Source organism: Bactrocera oleae, chromosome 6 (genome assembly GCF_042242935.1).
Source record: "Bactrocera oleae isolate idBacOlea1 chromosome 6, idBacOlea1, whole genome shotgun sequence".
Lineage (NCBI taxonomy): Eukaryota > Metazoa > Arthropoda > Insecta > Diptera > Tephritidae > Bactrocera > Bactrocera oleae.
Genome location: NC_091540.1, coordinates 66,386,903 through 66,406,916, shown reverse-complemented (window position 1 = coordinate 66,406,916; position 20,014 = coordinate 66,386,903). Strand labels below are relative to the sequence as shown.

The 20,014-nt window shown below is 33.7% G+C and overlaps 2 protein-coding genes and 1 pseudogene across 6 annotated transcripts; 2 read left to right on the top strand and 1 right to left on the bottom strand.

Moving 5' to 3' along the window:
* Positions 1-3,091: 3,091 nt before the first annotated feature.
* Positions 3,092-4,679, top strand: LOC106627427 (uncharacterized). 2 transcript variants are annotated; one of them, XM_014247534.3, is made up of 3 exons: positions 3,092-3,259; positions 3,317-3,436; positions 3,583-4,679. In XM_014247534.3, the coding sequence occupies exons 2-3, from the start codon at positions 3,337-3,339 to the stop codon at positions 4,392-4,394; spliced, it is 912 nt and encodes a 303-aa protein (XP_014103009.2). In that variant the 5' UTR covers positions 3,092-3,259; positions 3,317-3,336; the 3' UTR covers positions 4,395-4,679. The 2 variants fall into 2 exon arrangements, with proteins under 2 accessions (XP_014103009.2, XP_014103007.2); XM_014247532.3 differs by having other exon boundaries at positions 3,093-3,259; positions 3,314-3,436.
* A 520-nt stretch (positions 4,680-5,199) lies between these two features.
* Positions 5,200-15,552, bottom strand: LOC106627426 (uncharacterized). Of its 4 annotated transcripts, XM_036364491.2 has the most exons (3): positions 9,934-10,133; positions 9,804-9,879; positions 5,200-7,010 (listed from the first exon to the last, which is right to left on the bottom strand). In XM_036364491.2, the coding sequence occupies exon 3, from the start codon at positions 6,882-6,884 to the stop codon at positions 5,520-5,522; it is 1,365 nt and encodes a 454-aa protein (XP_036220384.2). In that variant the 5' UTR covers positions 6,885-7,010; positions 9,804-9,879; positions 9,934-10,133; the 3' UTR covers positions 5,200-5,519. The 4 variants fall into 4 exon arrangements, with proteins under 4 accessions (XP_036220384.2, XP_014102999.2, XP_014103000.2 ...); XM_014247524.3 differs by lacking the exons at positions 9,804-9,879; positions 9,934-10,133 and adding an exon at positions 14,720-15,552; XM_014247525.3 differs by lacking the exons at positions 9,804-9,879; positions 9,934-10,133 and adding an exon at positions 15,228-15,552.
* A 6-nt stretch (positions 15,553-15,558) lies between these two features.
* LOC106627428 (uncharacterized) overlaps positions 15,559-20,014 on the top strand; it is a 28,492-nt pseudogene continuing 24,036 nt past the window's right edge.

Genomic DNA, 20,014 nt, shown 5'->3' with positions numbered 1-20,014 from the left:
GTAGCATTTTATTTGTTAAAGTAAGAAAAAATATTATACATTTAGAGAATTCAATGTACTTTAATAATCGATGATTGATTTTGAAAAATGTTGCATTCCCTTGATCCTGTAGCCGATCTAAAGTAAGACTTCCGAAAAAGGTGTCTGGCGGTGGGCAAGATTTTCTCGCTTAAAATTATGATTACCATCAATCAGGTAATGACAAATATATCTAAGAAGAACACATGAAAATTTCAAGTCGATCAGTCTAGCCGTTTCGGAGAAGTTTTTCTCACCGACTTTGGAAACAACATTTCGAGAAAAATGCGTTTGAAGTTTTGGGAGCCGATCACGCTAAGCTAAAAATATTTTACAAATACGCTCACATCTCCGAAACTGTTTGCCGGATCAACTTCGAAATTTTGAAGTATATTCTTTAATATACATACATACATATGTATGTATGTATGTATATTCGATACACATATATGTCAATACAAGTATGTACAAATAAAGATAAGATTTTTTGAAATACTATACAAGTGAATAATAACCTCTTAGGTGAATACATAATACTAAATTCCATACATTTTTTCTCACACTAATTCTAATGTATCTATTATATTAATATCTATAACAAATATGTAATTCCACCATATTACTTCATGATCAAATTTTGATCATAGATATGGTATGTATGTACATACACATTTCAAAAGTAATACATGCATACATACATAAATATGCTTACATACAAACATACATGTATATATATTCACCAATTGTATAACGGTACGAAAATACTATAAAAAATTTTTTTTTGTGGATTAGAGTGATTTAAGTCCGTAAAAAGTCCATAGTTCCATTGGAGTGAGATGGCCTAAGCAATTACCTCAAATAATTACATCTCAAATAAGATCTGTAAAATATAAAAAATAAATTAATTCTTATATAATTTCGCTTACTTAAATTTACGCCCAGCAAAGCAACGTAACAAAATGACGTACATATTCATGCACATATGTATATAGTTACGTACTAAATAAAGCACCTAAAGTTGCAATTGCGCATGTCAAGCAAATCTTATCGCTGACTTCTGCTATAAAAATACACACACGATTGAATAATGCTCAAAATGTATGCATACGAGTATATACATACATTTATAAACAGTCGACGTCGCAGTTATTCGGATACCGCTGTGGCTACGCTCCACGATGAGATCGATCCCAGCGCTTGTATGTATGGAGGCATGTGTTTGTGGATATAGTATAAACCACCCCTTTCGCGCCAACCCTAACCTTGCTCCGTTGCGCTCACAATGTCATTTGTTACCATTTGTTAAGAGTTAAATGAAGAGAAAATATATATAAATTACACTTACTCTTAATAATGCTTACAATTTGATAAGATAAACATACAACATTAAAATAATTTTTAATAAAGAAATAACTAATTTTTTGTACTTTTAACTAATTATGTGTAAGACAATAACAATACAACAGATATTTGAACAATATATCTAACACTTCCTCAGCTATCATCTTCGGTGATTTGTGATAGATTTAAAAATAATTATTAATCTCTTTAATTCTCCAATGAGAGTACTTTCGTTTGAGCGCCTGATAAGAAAGGTCATATTTTGAGTGCAAGACTTTCATACAACATAAGCCCTTCAAGGGGTCATAACTCTCACAGCTCTCAATACTAATAAAAATAAAAGCATAGCATTATGTTAAGAGTAAACAAAAGGATTTAGATAATGTTGGAAAGAATAACAATATACTCTTGCCATAATCAACCCTTAACCCTTGACAGAACGACTCACGTTATCTGATTTTTATACCTTAAAGAGAGTATTTTAAGTTTGCAAAGAAGTTTGTAACACCCTATAAAAAAAATGTATAAATATGTATAAATGATCAGCATGTCGAGCTCAGTGATTTCGACATACAACCGGAACCTTACCACCAAAGCAAGAACTAGACAACTTGAGTCGATTTAGCCATGATCGTCTGTCTGTATATACCCGAACTAGTCTCTCAATTTTTGAGATATGCAAACTGAACAATTAAAACGAGTTAATTTTGTGGAAAACTCTTTTATTTGACTAGATATTTCCACGAAATTTTTCAAAGATTATTGTCCAAGGCAATGTTACAATCACCGAAGAAATTGTTTACATGGGACCCCTATAGCATATAGCTTTGTATTTGTATGGGGTATTATAGTATCGGTGCTACCGAAGTTAACGTTTTTTCTTGTTTTTCTCTTAATGCTTACACAATTCTATTGTATATTACTAAATTGGCAGCTCTTATTTCTTCGATACAAATATGTACTGCAGTTATCGATATCAGACATTTACTTTATTTCAGAAAACGATTAAAATAGCTATCGCTGAAGTTATCCAGCCAAAGTAAATTTATAGTAGTCTGAATTAAAATATTTCCCAAGCTTAGATAAATGTAGGACAACTAAAATTTCTAAACGTTAATGATTTTTGGTAAATTTATAGTTTAGGTCCACCAACTAAGGAGGCCTCAAAAATGAAATTATTTTTTTTTAATCGGGCGAAAAGTGAATTTTTCAATATTATGTATATATTTACAAATAAATTTAACGCACTTTGCACATATTTTTCAAGTCACTTAGTTGTTTTTTTTTGTAATATCGGAGAACGTCGAGCTCCTTTCCGCACTAAAGTCTGATTTGTAATCATCTCACGGATTTGTAATATTCGCGTCAAAATAAGACGATTTAAAAAGTTTCATTTTTGAGGCCTCCTTAGTTAGGGACCTAAACTATACATTTACCTGATTTTTTAACATTTTGTCTATGTTTTTGAAAATAATTAGTATATTTGTTGAAATACGGAATTTCATTAGAGTATATTGCTGTCGTGAAAGAATTAATTTTACTCTGGCACCTTTGAGAATATCGGACTCAAATTTAAATTTACCAATTGGCAACGCAAGTGGCGTTGAAAAATATTTTTCGGATGTGTTCAAATATGTTAATTTGGAAGAAGTTCAGAAATATTTAACACGATATTTACTAATACTTGTATAATTTTTAAATACATTATATGTGAACTTAGTGTAAAATAATTACAGACTCAGCGAACTACCACTTAAGTCCAAATTTCTTTAATACAAAATCTTTGATATGGCATCACAATATGTGCAGCTGTTTTTAGCCGATACAAAATCCTTAAAGTAAGAAGTGTGATATCTAAACAATTATTTTTAATATAAAAATAATTTTTGTTGGGTTTGCAGTAAGTTATAACTATTGTATTTTTTAAATTAGATATTAACTGTTAACTTATCAGCAGGTTGTAAAGTTTGATTTGATATGCCTAGAAAAAGGCCTTTGAATGCTAGCAGCGAAAGGCTAAAACGCCGAAGACGAAAACTTGAAAAACAGCTATTATTAAATTGCCAGAATAAACAAGGTATGAATAAATTGGATCTATATTCTACGTTCTCTGCTCTAAGTTGATAAGTATATGCTATTAGAGATAGGTTAAACTAAAGGTTAAAAGTAGTATTATTAATTTTACTGTTATTGTTAGGGTATAATTATTTACTGTTTTTACAGCCAACAGCCTTACAACTAAAACATGCAACGATCAATCAACGGTTGTAGTAAAAAGTGAACTATTTGAATACGAAGATGATATACCTTTAACACAGGTAAATTCTGAGGATGTGTGTATTGCTAAGCGCAAGAAACAGGCGGCTTATATACAAGCTAAAGAATTTGAATCGCCACGTTCATACATTAAGTCTGAAGAGATCACTGAAGACAAGAATCCAGAATTAACTAACAATTTCATACTATACGAAATAAATGAAATAAATCCTTCAATAGTAGTAAATGTAAATGAACTAAATTCTGATACTCAACGCTTACAAAAACCTTCACATTCAGAAAATTCAAAAATGGTGTGGAACATTTCGAAAATAAATCGAATGCAAAATAAAACAATATCAAACAATCCTACTACAAACAGTACAGCAACCAACCGATTAATCCCTAAAACACAGCATTTTGTGGAAATACCCGGAACATCAAGTTCAAAACAGAAGGCATCGAGCGGAAGAAAAGTGACTGCGATAAAAATAAGCGGTACTCCTAATGGAAAAGTGATAACAACCTTCAGCGAAGCGACGCGTAAATGCGCTTGTCATCTAAATCCAATGAAAAACGTTGATGTTCATAGCAATTTAGAACTAAAGGATTTCTTTGAAACAATGTTTGAGGAGACGCGCAAATTGAAAATTGAAGACCGTCAAGCGGTTAAAACAGAATTGCTTAAAGCAGTATCTCAAGCTGAAGAAGACGTAGAGGCTGGAAAGTTTTGTGAAAAGTGCTACACAATGTTCGCACAATCAAAGAAGCGATATTGAGGAGTGAGTGTGGAAATCTTAAATTACATAATTTATTTCAATACACACTGACAAAAAAAAAGTTTGCCTGAAGAACATGCACAGTACGTAGCACTTTTGATTTCAGTTCAAGTTTTAATATTTAAGTTAATAATTTACTATAGGCTTATGTGCACATGTAGGTATGAAGATGTACATATTATATTGTAACTCTCGAAATGTGTAGTACTCTGTTTGAACTTTATTATAAAAGCAAATATAATAGAATTAATAATAGAATTTTTATTGCTTTAATTGGACAATCAATTCAGTTTTTTTTTCAACTAAAAAGTTTGCTAAACACTTTCGTTATTGGCCCATTGCGGTGACGTAGACTCGACAGTTGTTGTTCTAGCCGTTTTCTAGTACCCGCTTGAGTATATATTCAGGGTTGCGTATTTTTTAATTCCGATGTTGGTAAAATTATAGAATTAAAAATTGATAAAATATAAATCATTTGAATGTGTAATTTTACCGACCAGTGTTTTCGAGTATTAAAGATGATGGCTCTGTGAGTTCTAGTTCAAAATGGAATATCACAAAGTACGCAAACGGGAAAAAATATTAATTCCAAAACAATAACATTTTAAATTTTTTATTATAAGCTTTGGGTGAAATCTTTTTTTTTTTTAAATCCGATATTTAAATTTATTTTAAAAATTATATTTAATTAAGGGTTTTGGTATTACAAAATAAAAAAAAATTTAAAATGCAACCCTTGATGAGATATGTAAATCAAGCTTCTCTAGTCAATACACATAAAATTAGTGAAAAAGAAAAACAAGACTTGGGTCTTATGATATTGAATATTTTTTATTTGTGTAATAAATAAAATACCTTAACGTCGGCGTTGTTTGCAATGCAGTATTTTGAGTTCAGGACTGAATAAAGTATTGTTACATTTTTATATACATTTATTTCTATATTTTAGATATTAATTCTCTTATAAAAGCAAATAATGATTCAATTAACCGTTAATTAAGCATATATTATCTAATAATACTAAATAGTTTTAAGAATTATTTACAAAAACTAAATCACATGAACATATTAGGAATTAGCTTTTAATTCCTTTAATCAAGCACGTCTTCTGCAGTTGAATAATGCTTATTTGAGAACTGTCGCCAAATGTTTATTTTCACCTTTTCGTAATATCACCTCCAATTGTGATATTAACCCGATTGCGCGGAAATTCTCCCTTGAAAGTGCAAACTCCTCCAGCGGTTTAAGGTATTCGAGTGCCTGTGTGTAGGATGAGAGCTCGATATCCCCAAGTTTGGTAATACCATTTGTATTTCCATTTGTACTGCCACTATTACCATTTGTAGAACCATTAATTGCGGATTTCGGAGAAGCAGCTGGTGTGTGGCCATTAGTACCATTTGGTGTTGGTGTTGTTGTACCATTGAGTTTAATTGGCTTAACATCGCAATCGTTCGCTTCGCAATCGCTCGTCAAATCTGTTACGTTGCTACCATTTGTTGCCGTTATTTCGTTGACATCACCGTCATTGGAACGGGCTCGTTTTGCAGGCGGTTGTAGAATTGGACTGGCACGATATGCTGGAGAAGCTAATTTTTGTAGCTGTTGCAGTGGTGGCGAATTCGAGGCAGGGCGTTGTGGCTGTGGGGAACTATAATTACTATGTTGGTTTTGACGATCGTAGTATCCCTCATAGCCTTCATAACCGCCATTATAATTTGGTATCGGTTGACCATATGCATCATATCCAGCATGACTCTGTTGTTGGTCTTTTAGCGATGCACCCTGTGAATCCTGATCATCGTCCTCTTCATATTCACCATACTGTTGCATATAGTCCATATACTGTTCAGGCAGACTTTCTAATTTCGCTACACGTTCGGCACTAGTTGGTGGAAAGAGATGCTGGAGATCTTGTACAATATCGGGAATCCACAATGATACGCCGAGCGGTTTCAATTGGTTGCTAGCCAATTTTTGTGCAAAGCCACTTAAATGTGTCTCACGGAATCTATTTAGCCAACGATTGTCAGCGACAAATGATGTTGAACCAACGAGTTGTCCCGCTGTAGCGGCCTTTTCCTTAATCATACCGTGTGTTATGGAGCCACGAAGTTGTGGATTCAAATTGGCACGTACTAACCATTCATAAACAACTGCATTGATGTATGCACATTTGCGGCTTCTCTCTATTTCCTCAACCATGGCTTGTTGCTCAACGGCTTTCAGATCATTGGGTACATCTAGGCGTAGCGATGGCACAGCTGAAGATGTTAGTCGTCGGCCGCCTATAAGATTTGGATGAAAGTGTAACGCACAAACAACTGGCTTTTTGAAGGGTAAAATGCGATTGAGCGAGGCATGGCATGCTTGCTTCCAAAGGCCGAAAAACGGGTTTTCCGGGCGTGGAAATTGGAAGAACTGCAATTGTGGGCTCTGTCGTGAATTAGAAAGGCAACCCACGATGCAGCAACGCCTTATTGTAGGCATTTTGTTGTTTTATTAAGTTTTTATTTTTGTTTTAAGAATTATACTCCTTTCTGCTTTGCTTATTTTCCTCTTTCTAATGTATACGTTTTTGCTTTAATTGTTGAAGTCCGTTATAGAACAGCTGAACTATAAAGAGAAGAAAGAAAAAATTTTGTAGAGTAACCAGAAAAAATAGAACGGACGTTTTTAAGAAATTTGGGAATATTAATATTTGGTCCGTTTATAAAATGAATATAAGCGAATGCAAAACCTTTATATAACATTTTTTTACTAAACGTAAAGTTCTTAAATTTATTTATGTAATTAATTTGTTTTTATTATTTCTTTATTTAAATTGTCAAATTGTTTATTTTTATTATTTACTAGCTTTTCGCTCGCATTGAATCCCTTAAATAAACAATTATTAAAAAAAAAAAAAAAAATAACTATATTATGGTATGTACATGAATACTATACCGCGATGGTCATCTATGTGGTGGTGATGGTATTCAGAAAATTCAAATTTTGACTGATCTTGACTCATTTTCACTTTTTATGCATTTCTGTTTTGTTGCAGTTTGAAATCTTTCGACAAACAAACAAATCTGCCAAAAAATTTTCAATTTTCAAAATTTATCTTACAAACAGATATGATCTGCTAAAATAAATTTTTCAAATATCAATAAATATCCTATGTCCTTGCTTTTTATCTATAAGACATATAAGACAGACATATGTATGTGTACAAAGTTTCATGAGAATCGGTTAAGTGGTTTCGGCGTGAAAGCGAAACAAACATACTGATACGAGGGCTGCTATATATATTTCTGGCCTAATAATGAAAATACGAATATTTATCAACGAAAATGGTTTTTATTGTTTTTCAAAATATTCTCCATCAAGATTTATACATTTTGCATGCGCTCAAACCAATTTTCGAAGCACTTTTTCCACTCCGATTGAGACACCTCCAAAACATGGTTTTTGTGGGAATAAAAAGAAGTCATTGGGAGCCAAGTCAGGGCTGTACGGCGGATGACCCATCAATTCGACGTTTGGCGCTGGTTTGATCCGATGTGTAAGAGCTCGCATTGTCATGGTGCACAATGATTCGTCTTCTCTTGTTCGTTTTTCGAATTTCTCCGAAGACTTCAGGCAAACAAATGGTGGTGTACCACTCAGAATTGACCGTCCTACGTTGCTCAAGCGGAACAGTCGCCACATGACCACTTTTGCCTAAGAAACAGGCGACCATTTGCTTCGAAGTGCTTCTTCCACGAACAACTTTCGTTGGATTTGGCTCGTCTTGAAAGACCCACACGGTCGATTGCTGTTTTGTTTCGGGCTCATACGCATAGATCCATGATTCGTCACCTGTGACGATCTTATAAACGTCTTTTGAAGCACCGCGATCGTATTTTTTCAGCATTTCTTTACACCAATCCACACGAGCCTTTTTTTGAGCGATTGTCAAATTGTGCGGGATCCAACGAGAACAAACCTTTTTTACGGCCAGGTGTTCATGCAATATCGAATGTATGCTGGTGGGAGAAATGCATAGGCATGCCTCTATCTGAAGGTATGTTACATGCAGTCTTGCATTATCAGTTCACATACGGCATCGATGTTTTCTGGCACAACGGCTGTTTTTGGACGACCTTCACGGAATTCGTTTTTGAGCGAGCGTCGGCCACGATTGAATTCGTAGTACCAGTTTTTCACAGTGCTATAGGATGGTGCTTCATAGCCATACAAAGATTTTAGCTCATCGATGCACTCTTGTCGTGATAATCCACGTCGAAAGTTGTGAAAAATAATCGCACGAAATTGTTCACGAGTTAATTTCATTTTTTGGCCGAGATGAATTTTTTAATTCCCTGTAAATAAAACAATTCACGATTAAATGACAAAACGTTGATGTTATGCTAAAAAATGTCAAACTTTCCAATGGAAATGTCACACTTAGTGTTGCCTAGACCAGAATTATATATAGCAGCCCTTATTCACATTTTCAATATTGGTATGGATTATATGTAATGTTAAACAGAAATGTTCTTATTTTTTGGATATTTATTATTTACATTTTCTTAAAACACATTTTCATTTTGCATTTTTTCGAAAAAAATTTTATAATTGTCTCCTTTCAAACCAATATTTTTTTTTATTATTGCTGCATTTTTACATATTTAATGTTCCAAAATTAAACTTTTTTCTACTCTTAATCAATCATTTTTCTTTATAATCAATCATTTTCTTTATTATAGCAAAACTGAGTGAGTAACTGAGTAATCGCAGTTACGTACGAAATCTGAACTCTTCTCATAAAAAATGGCATCAGGGGAAACAACTGACAGGAAATTACAAAACTGCTAACAATTTCAAGTTTTTATACGTATTGTCCATACAAAAATTGCGTCAATACATATACCTATATATATACATGTATGTACATATACATTTCTAAGTTTATCTGAAGGTATACTTTGTCTGTGAGTCAGTTTTTGAATTGTGGAAACACCCTAGGGGAGTTCTATACAGCAAAAGTTTTCAAAGTAGCGCTGCTCGCAGAGCAACAAAGAAGCAAACTTATACTCGTACACCGTGGTGGTTGTAGATGCCCACAAAATAAATTACAGATACTTGATATTCGACCCAACGTGATAATTTATATCAATATAGAAGTAGGTATGTGTGCACGACTCTAGCCATGTTCTCATTATACATATGTACATGTATATACTTGTACACGTATACACGCAACAGTTATCGTTAAGACCCCAAAATCAGAGTCGTCGTAACCGACGCTTCCCTTTTCAGGCACTTTTATCAAACCAGTACATAACTACTCATTGAGTATATCCAAAACAAAAAAACCAATCGATGAATTCAGTCATTGATAAATACATGTGTAAAAGTACAAACATGTACATACATACATACATTTTAAAATCCACTGGCTCGGCTGGTATTCCTAATTAGTACTGTTGCTTCAGCTTATAAAGGTTTTTTGAGAAATCTGAAATTCGTCACAGGTAAACGGAAGTATTGTACTACTTAAAGTTATTTTTACCGATAGCGCTAAGATGTTTCATTTCGATTTGGTACTTTTGTTTGTAACATCATTTCAACTAATATCTTTTTCGTTCGCCATTGTGTTGACTCAGACAGCTGCTTAAGACCGAGTGAGTCAAGCTGAGTGAATTGCTCTTTTTTTTTTCTTATTTTTGTATCTCACCGATTAACTGTGGCAATGAAGATTACCTGAAATAACTGAAAATCAGGTTGATGGTAGCTATAACATATACATCTGTGCAGAAGTCCATATACAATTTGCTGATGTACATATGTATGTTTGTATGTGTTTTTATATATGTACAAATGTATTTGAGGTGCTGGGAACGGAATCGTGCCGAATGACAGACAACTCGATAACGAAGCAAACGAAGACTCTCTCAGCGCCCAAAACAGCGTCGCTATATTTCTATAAGCTGACTTCGTTTTGCGATTTATACATCGCGTTTTCGAGTTCTTCTAATGTTAAGTTACGACTTGAGGCTGTGGAATTTGTACTTCGATTCAAGTGGACGTACATACATAGGTATGCGTGTATGAGTAAACGAGAGCTGTTTGCCTTGTATGGCACCATATGTATCTACTTATATATAAACATAGAGCCAATTGTAGTCTAACATTTCTATTGCCACTGTTGTAGCGCGTCTCTGACGCCATGACTATCTTATGCATACATATATTATTCTCCCAGTTTCCGCTTTAGCCCCTCGATTAATGGGTACACTAGTAGTATGCTTTGAACATTAAATATACAATTTTTCTTTTGACTTGGAAGTGGCTCGATTCCCATGCTTTGCTTTTAGCGGATGTTCGAGTGGTTTAATCTTTCATCATATTTAGGCATGCTAGCGGTGTATATGTATGTGTTTGGCTGTATATGTATTTGTATATATTAGGTTGTGAACAGATGCCTTATCTCTAAGAAAGTTCATTTCATTGTTGGTCTTTAGCTATCAAATCACGTAATCCCAACTGGGTTGCTGAACACGAGCTGGAGATTTATATATGTACATATATTTAACTATATATACATACATACTTACATATACATATGTATATGTCTGTTTAACCGTTTCTTCTATTTTAGTCCATGCTTAATTCGCAGCTGTCAATTTTAGAGTTATAGAGCTTAGTTGCCCTACCTGCAATGTGTGTATGTACCATACATATTAATATGTATGCGTGTATATATGTACATACATACGTATGTATGTTATATTGCTTCTCCCAAATATAGATTTGCAGGTGAGATTATCGAGCATTTTCTCTATAGCATATATGTGTGTTCAAAGAGTTTTGCTTCAATTCAAAATTTTTGTGTCCATAAATAAGTTCTAGCTTTAGTTTAGAATAAGCTAAGTTTTACTATACGATATTTTCTTAGATTATATTTTGGTTTTCATTTATCGATATATTGAAATTATAAAAAATAAAGAATTCTTGTTTAAAATCGTTAAAAAACGACGATGAAAGAAAATACTAAAATTGAAAAAAAATAACCAAAATAATAATATATTATATATAACAAAAAAAATAAAAAATATAACAAAAAAAATTTAAAAAATATAACAAAAAAAAATTTTTTTATATAAAAAAAAATGAAAAATATTTAAAAAAATTTAATAAAAAATTTACGAAAATATTTTTAAACATTAGACAGCGAAAAAAATGTTATATGTTTCAGTATAATCAAACAATTTAGAACATATTTTCATGTAATTTACAGATAAAATGAAGAAATATGATTAAACATTTCAATAAAATCTTCAATTTTTAATAAAATCAATTAGATATTTGACCAATCTCTGATTTATTTTATATAATATAATATCCCTGATATTTCTCGGTATACATACATATGTATATGTACATATGTGTTTAATATCAAAAACTGTATACAGAAATATACATATAAACATCAACCAAAAACTCCCCGAAAAAGATAATGCAATAATATATAATACTACATTTCTACATAGACAGATCGAAATAGTCAGACCAGACTATTGGTAGTACTTGAAAATGATTTCATTTGAAAGCAGATGGCACCGGTTATAAAAAATTAATAAAAAAATAAAAAGCAAATGAAAAAGTGTCTAAATAAATATCTATGCATTTTACATTAAAAATCCCAATAAGAAATTTTAAAGCAAATTTTCATGTTTTCTTTCAATCTTTAAATATACCAAAATATAAAAAAATTTTATATAAAACTAAAATTATTAGTTGAATGAAACAAAAAATGTTCTACGGTTTGTAGTTTCATGTAATTGTATTGCGTCAATAGCTGCCTTCGAAACCCCTTCGAAAGTGGCGAATCGAACATATAATTAAATAGAGATAAAATGAAAAATGGTCGTAAAAATTTAAGGAATTTCATAATTTTGACACTTATAAATTGTTTCACAAGATAGTAGAACGCCAAAGCGCTGGCTGCGAGTCTTATGCCGAAGATATTTACAATATTAGATACATACATTCCTACTGGGTCAGTGCTATTTATAGACATAGTATATTTACCTGTAGAAATTAAAATCTTACGCAAAAGCACAGAAGAGTATCTATTTTATTCAGAGTTTGTTAAAAAAAAAATAATCAATTTAATCAAATTTGACTCGGACTGGTCTATTTAAACTAACCGCTCGTACGAAATCGGTAAACAATTTTTTTCTAGATTGAAGTTCGATCTTCATGTCAATTAGCGTGTGTTTGGCAGCTGTTTGTTTACGAGGCGAAAAGTTTGACTTGCGATGGAAAAAAATTGAACAACGACTGCTTGAAATTATGTATTTTCAATGGAATCACAGCTACGAAATCGTTTAATATGTTGCAGAAGTGTTTTGGAGAGTATACTTCATCACGAGCACAAGTATTTGAGTGGCACAAAGTAATCAGTGAAGGTCGTGAAGTCATCAAAAACTTGCCTGATGCGTATCGTCCATCTATCTCTGTTGATGACGAAAACATCGAAAAGTTAAAAAAAAAACAGTGCTTGAAAATCATCGTGTTGGCATTGAAGAATTAGCAGAGGATCTCAATATCACTTATGGATCGCGATTAAGCGTTGGCATGAGTTTTTTGTTTTTTTTTTGACAGTCCGAGTCAAATTTGATCAAATGGTATATGCAAAGCCTTGACAAAGAACAGTTACGTTCAACTTTGGAAACATTAAATATTTCATTATTAATTGATTCATTATTGATTTTTCGCGCCTTTAATGCAAAATCTTAGTAGCGAAAGGCAATTCCGTCAAAGAAGATAAAGAGTAAGAATATAATATGAATGTATGTACATACATATACAAACAATCATGTTGTATGATGTGCTAATATGACCTTTTCGATATGCATTCATGCCTATATATAACGAAAGATGTGTGTTTGTATGCTGTCAGTATGCTGTTGATTGTTGTTGGGATTAGTTGTTAAAAGCAAATGAGAGCAGACTTTCTTTGCCAGCTTCGCTTTAGCTACAATACATTCATTAAATTGCTTTTATGAGATTAATGGCATATCTACAACTACTTATATATTGTATTATAAGGGTGGTTTTCATCAGCACTTAAAAGTGTTAGATTGTTCTTAACCCCTCAACAGTTTATATTAACTACTACTTTTTTTTTATAATCTGAACAAACTACAATAAGTTTGAAATGAAGTTTGTAACAAACAGAAAAAAAATGTCGGAGACTCTATAAAAAATATATATCAATGATCAACATAATAAGCCGAGTCGATTTAGCCCAGTTCACCTGTTCGTATATACGCGAACAAGTCCCTCAGTTTTTGAGTTCTGAAACTTTGCACACCGCCCTTTCTCCTCAAGAAGCCGCTCATTTGTTGGAACCGCTGATATCGCACATCTATAGCATATAACTGTCATACAAGCTGAACGATCTAAATCAAGTTCTTGTATGGAAAACTTTTTTATTTGACAAGATATTTGGCATGTATTACTATCTAAGAGATCGGTACAATCCCCGAAAAAATTGTTCAGATCGGACTCTTAAAGCATATATGTATGTATGTATGTAGCTGCCATACAATACAAATCATAATTTTTCTCGTTTAAGACTAGAAGAAGAGAGTAAAACAAAACTGGCTTTTTCTATTCGTAATAATTTATAAAAAAAAAAAAACAATATATTAATTAATGATTGTAGATGACTCATAGCTGGTCAAAGTCGGCAGCATTTCTACAAGCAGAGGTTGTTTATATTATAGTGCTCTAATATCATTAATAACGGGTTTTGAACGTCTATAAAATACAGCTGATGAGCACTGAAAATAACTGAAATAAAATTTTCCATTTATCATGCTACTTATTTGGCGGCAAAGTGTTTTTTTTTTAACAAAAAATATTTGCAATTAGTCTTTTTCAAACTGATAAATCTGATTCTTATAAAAACCAAAAAACCATGTGCACCTCTTAAAAATTAAAAAAAAAGCTTGTTCTTCTTTTCAACAATACTAATGACAGAAGAAAGAAGCAAAGTCAAATAGCAAACCGGCATTCTTTCTTTCTGCTTGCGAGATCTGAAGTATCACATGCGAAATCACAAACAGTTGTCAATCGAGGCACATACACACACATACACTTACAATATCAGCTGTGAGAAACAAATCTAAACAACAACAAACACTTAAAAAACAGTAGCTGTATCAACGATAATAATATCAAGTAATAAAACGTCATGACAACAACAAAACACCGCTGCTTAACGCAATATATATATACATATATATATGTATTTATGAAAATGTTCACATGTGATTGATAATTACCTTGCGCGCGCACACGCTCACACACACCAGCACAATTCTCAAGACCCCGTCTCTTGTCTAACTCGTTTCGACAGCCTCGTCGTCGTATCCACTCAGCGCGCGCTCTCTTCTTTGCGTGACCGTTACATACGTACACAACACGCCGGCTTTTGTATGTGTATTGAATAAATTTCAGGTATTATGGGACACAATCTTCTATAGACAACGTTGATAGGCCCCAACACACCCAGCACAGCTATACCGATTATATATACGAGTTGTCTTGACGCGCTGACCTCCGTTTGCGATATGACTATTTGTTCTTCAATTTTTTTTATTTTAAGAACCACTTTCTTAGCGCTACTGTTATGAGGGCTCGTAAATATGTTTGTCAATGCTAATCAATGATTACTTTCTGAATCAACTTAAGTATATCGAGTAAAGCGTGCTACACTGTTTCGTAGTATTTCTTTAAGCGTTCAAAATCAAAGCGTCTATGCGAGGAATAAAAACAAAACACTCCACTCACTATTATTCAAGTTAAACAGCAACAAATGCGAGAGAGCGCCACTGTTCTGTGTTCTTTGAACGCCTAGTACCAAGTACAACACAACTATTAGATACTACAACAATAATAATAATCACACAAGTATAGTATAGTAGTAGTGAAAAAAGTATAATGATACACCACTGACACTGAGGAGAAGAGCGCGCTGAAAAAATTACAAACGTTCAAAGCGACTGCTCAGCACTAAATGAAACGTACGTACAACCGACTTGGTGGTCGAGGTCTCGTGCGCCCCAAAATAATACTCGTTTTTCCCATATGCGTATATAGACGAAAATCCTCCAAGCAGTAGTGTGGCCCGGCATCCGTAGTCGTTAGTCGTGAGTCGTCAGTGCCAAGCGTTGTTCGATGTATAAGCACAAAAACAACACTATACAATATGCACACGAACACACACACATACAAACACGCGTAGTTGTATATGGTATATACACCATACCGTGGAGGGAAGTTTGTATGAATGACTGACTGACTGACTGCATAGATGGTTGGTTGGTTGGGATGGTTTGTTGGTCGCGTTCACTGTGGTTGCTGGGACGCAACGCTTAGAGGTAGACTAGGTAAGGCAAAAAACATTCAGGCAACACAGCTTATGTGTGCGGTGCCAAGGTAAGAGGTAAGCTGTAGAAATATACGAGTTCGTCGTTGTCGGTATACTCGGTAGTTTTGTACGATGTTGTCGATGACGCTGCGATGCGCAGCGACTTAAGCAGAAGAAACAGCAGAACCCAACTGAAAGACTGACTACCTACGACGTCTATACGGGCTGCATCATAAGAAATGGAGGCGTTCACGACAATAACAACAGCAATAACAACTGGATAAGCTGTACATTGTTGGCATGGTTGTTGTCAATCATGATGATGTTGTTGAAGAAAAAGTCGGTGAATACAACCAAGCTGTTAGTCATGTCGCTAGCATAACTCGTCGTAGTCTTCATTGCCGTCATCGTATCGTATCGTCGTCAGTCAGTGGTGGAAAGTAAACAAAAGCTATTGAGACCCAGCAGTGAGGCCATCCATCGGTGAGTTATACTTATGTGCATAGTTCGTTCCGTAGCGTCGCTATTATTGTATCTTATGATAGAGATAGAAAGGTTGGTTGGTTTTTGGTTGCTTGCTGCTTCAACGTTCAGCGCCGACCTCACTGGCAGTCGTTTATTCGATCATCTCACCTGGCGCGCCGCTTTGCTGTCTTTCCGTTTTTTTTTCAATACTTTACTTGTACGCCTTGTTACCTTCTATGGAGTTTATTATGAGCTACCTATCTATGGTTATTATATTCGAGCTCGTTTCTGTATTTACTTCTAAAAATTTGTGACGACTTTGTGAATAGCGCAGTTTCCAAGGCTTTTGGTTTCGGGCTTTGAAAGTAGTATAACAACTCGAGCGGTAAGTGCTAGCTAATCTACATGTTTACATATGCAGGCAGATATAATCAACCCACTTATATATGCTAGTATTTGTATATACATATACGACTTTGATAGCACTTAAACGGGTTCGCCGGTCCACAAGGCAGCCAAACCAGCAGAAAACTCATATAAGTACGTCGCACTTCAACTTTCAGAAATTTATTTTTACACGCTCATACCTGCTAAAATGATGCCTTAAGTAATTTCTAGAAATTATAGCAACCTATGAGATATAGAAGTATGTATGTATACAAATATTTTCTATATGTATGTGTGTGTATGCCTACACGCCTGCATTGTTCGATGACATGTATCGGTTGTGGAGCCGTTGAACTGCGCACAGCGCACATTTACCGAGGTTGCCACAGCCGATTTGGGTCTCCACACCGACAAGCGACAATCGAGAGCCGACAACCGACAACCGACTACTGACGACCCACACGACTGACGTCTGTTGCTGCTAGGGGCCGTGTAGCGCAATGAGAGCGACTTTTAGTCGAACATTTTGCTTGGCGAACAAATACGCCCTCATAATATTACAGACCCACACCTACTTACATACTTACATACATACATACATATATACAATTTGCAGGCGCATCTGTGTTTTATAAGTATATAAGCATTTATAAAACCATTTTATTACATGCTCATAGTTCACATTTAGGGGTCTTTTTATTTATGATACTATGGCATAATAAACGTTGTTGGATAAATTTTAGGGCACGGGTCTATAAAAAGCGCAATATGCGAGCGAGTGGTTCTAGTGAGCAAGGAGGGGTTTTGTGTGCTTTTCTTCTATGTATGTGTGTAGTATGTATGCGTGTGTGGTAAAGTGGTATTGGTTAATACAAAATTGCATCTGTATACGTTTACTGTTATTTGAAATTGTGTGTGTATGTGTTGAAACTGTTTTTTAACGGTATTGTTTCTGCATTATTTATTTCAGCAAAGGCGAGAGAGAGTCTATGAATTAAACTATTTATATACATCACAGTGAGTTTAGAAACTTAATTGTGGTTAGGTAAATTTATGTAATTTTAGCTAGATTATTTTGTAGTTATCATATTTAAAATATTTGATTTAATTAATCAATTTTTAATTTCAATATTTTTTCGTCACAGGGACGCCAACCAATCAACAGATACATACCCAAATAGGAAGAGAAAAGGTGTTTAAAAAGGAACTAAATTTTCATTTCGAAGCTGGACAATAACTGTTTCATTAAATCCCAGTAAATAGGTGAGTATTTAATCTTCATAGCATTCCCGAGCCGATTTGTAAAAATGTACCAGTTAATACTCCTCTGAAAAGCTTAAAATTTTGATGAATATACATATAAGTACATATGCAGTTGTAGTTGGACTAACCAAAATCCAACCAAAAGCAAAGACCTGAGTAGACATTATGATCATTTAAGGTTTCATTGCTTTTTCTAACGGTAAAAACTTGCTGGTCAGGTAACATAATAACTTTCATTTTCCTCTGACTTTTACTACTGAATAGACGACCCCGTGTCAAAAAGCTAAGCCTAAGGATGAATTTAGACGTGTTTTATTTAAGACTTATTACTTATCACGATCAATAACTAACTGATATGCAAGACGTTGGATATACTCGTATGCTATTTAATTTATATACTTATATTCTGTTAATCCCGAAATTTCGAAATTGTAAAATGGCTTCTGCAAGATTCACGTAATTGTTAGTTTTTTCTTACTATTGGTGCCGAAACGTCGAGAATGTAATTTCGGCATTCAAAAATAACATCTACCAGATTGTCAGTTTTTACTATTGATCCCAAAATTTCGAGTCCCGAAAAATCGGGATTGTAATTTTAGTATTATTGTTTTGAGGACATTTCGGTATTGAAAAACTAATTTTAACAGATTGCCATTTATTTACTATTAATCTCGAAATTTCGGGATCGGAAATGTAAAACGACAATTGCTAGATTTCTGCAGCCTTGGAAAATTGAAATTACAATTTCGGAATTTAACGCATTGTATTTTTTACTAATCCCGAAATTTATGGATTGAAAAATCGGGATTGCAGATACGAAAAATCGGGGTAATAATTTCGGGATTTTTGTTTTGGAAATTTCATGATTGAAAAACTAAACTTACAAGATTGTCATTTATGTATTTGCATATATATTTACTACTGATTTAGAATTTTCGGGATTGCAATTTTGTTTTTTTGTATCTTGAAAGATTTTCTAAATTTCGGGATTGTAAAAAAATATTTGCCAGATTCCTGCAGTTTCGAAAAATAGGAAATCCAATTTCGCAGTTAAAGGAACATTATTTTTTAGTAATCCCGAAATTTCGGAATTGGGAAATCTGGACTGAAAAATCGTGATTTTGCTTTTTGTTTCAATTTTAAAAAACAATATTTCATCATTAATCCCGAAATTTCATATAACATATGATCTGTGTAGGCAAATAGCGATCGGACAATTTTCTATCGTAAAACAATACAAAAATCCATTATTTTACTATTTGAACACCGTTGGAAAATTAATAATTTATAACATGTTTCTTTGTAGCTCATAATCTTACCCTCTAAGTTACAAATCTCATTTCCTCTGATAACATCTCAAATTTATTTTCTGTCAGAAACAACAAAAAACTGCCCAACATTTGCCAAATAATTGCTAGTCATCTGTTGAAAATCATCTGAAATTGATTTCTTTGTTTGATATTATTCTCTACAACTTATTTGAAGTGTGGACCCACCCCAGTACAGTTTCTGGTTATGCACACACAATGCACTGCATAAGACCTCTCGTTGTTTGCTCTGTTCACACAAACAAGCTATATATTTATAATATATATTTCAGCATGTGTTAGCACATTCCCCTATTAAGTGCTTAATTCTAAATGTGTTGTTGCTGTGAGCATGCTCGATCCGTAAACTTTTTATATCGAACACGGTCGTATTATGCGGACGAGGGGTGCGCCAAACACATCCAACCCAATGAGTTGATGGGCAGAAATTCAGTATCTATATTCTATAAAAATGAAATATTCAATACAACCCTTCGGGGACTTATAGTAACAGTGGTTCAAATACCCCATGTACAATGATCCCATTCTTTAATGCTCCTACAACGTACATACTATAGTATGAAATATATATACGCGCAGAGCAGATTATACTTATACAAGCAGACTAACAAATGTACCAACAAATATACAAGTTTTGTAGATATGTCTGCTTCCCTGCATCGCTGCCTTGGCTTTATATCTGCCATACAGCTGGGGATTATCGTCGTTAGCATCATTGCCCAGCTGCCATTATTATATGAAAATCAAGCATTGCGTCCCAATGT

Excerpts from the sequence above, each read along its gene's own strand:
- LOC106627427 (XM_014247534.3), top strand. The coding sequence starts at position 3,337 with ATGCCTAGAAAAAGGCCTTTGAATGCTAGCAGCGAAAGGCTAAAACGC. Across the intron at positions 3,437-3,582 it reads AAATTGCCAGAATAAACAAG|CCAACAGCCTTACAACTAAA; the intron begins GTATGAATAAAT and ends CTGTTTTTACAG.
- LOC106627426 (XM_014247524.3), bottom strand. The coding sequence starts at position 6,884 with ATGCCTACAATAAGGCGTTGCTGCATCGTGGGTTGCCTTTCTAATTCA.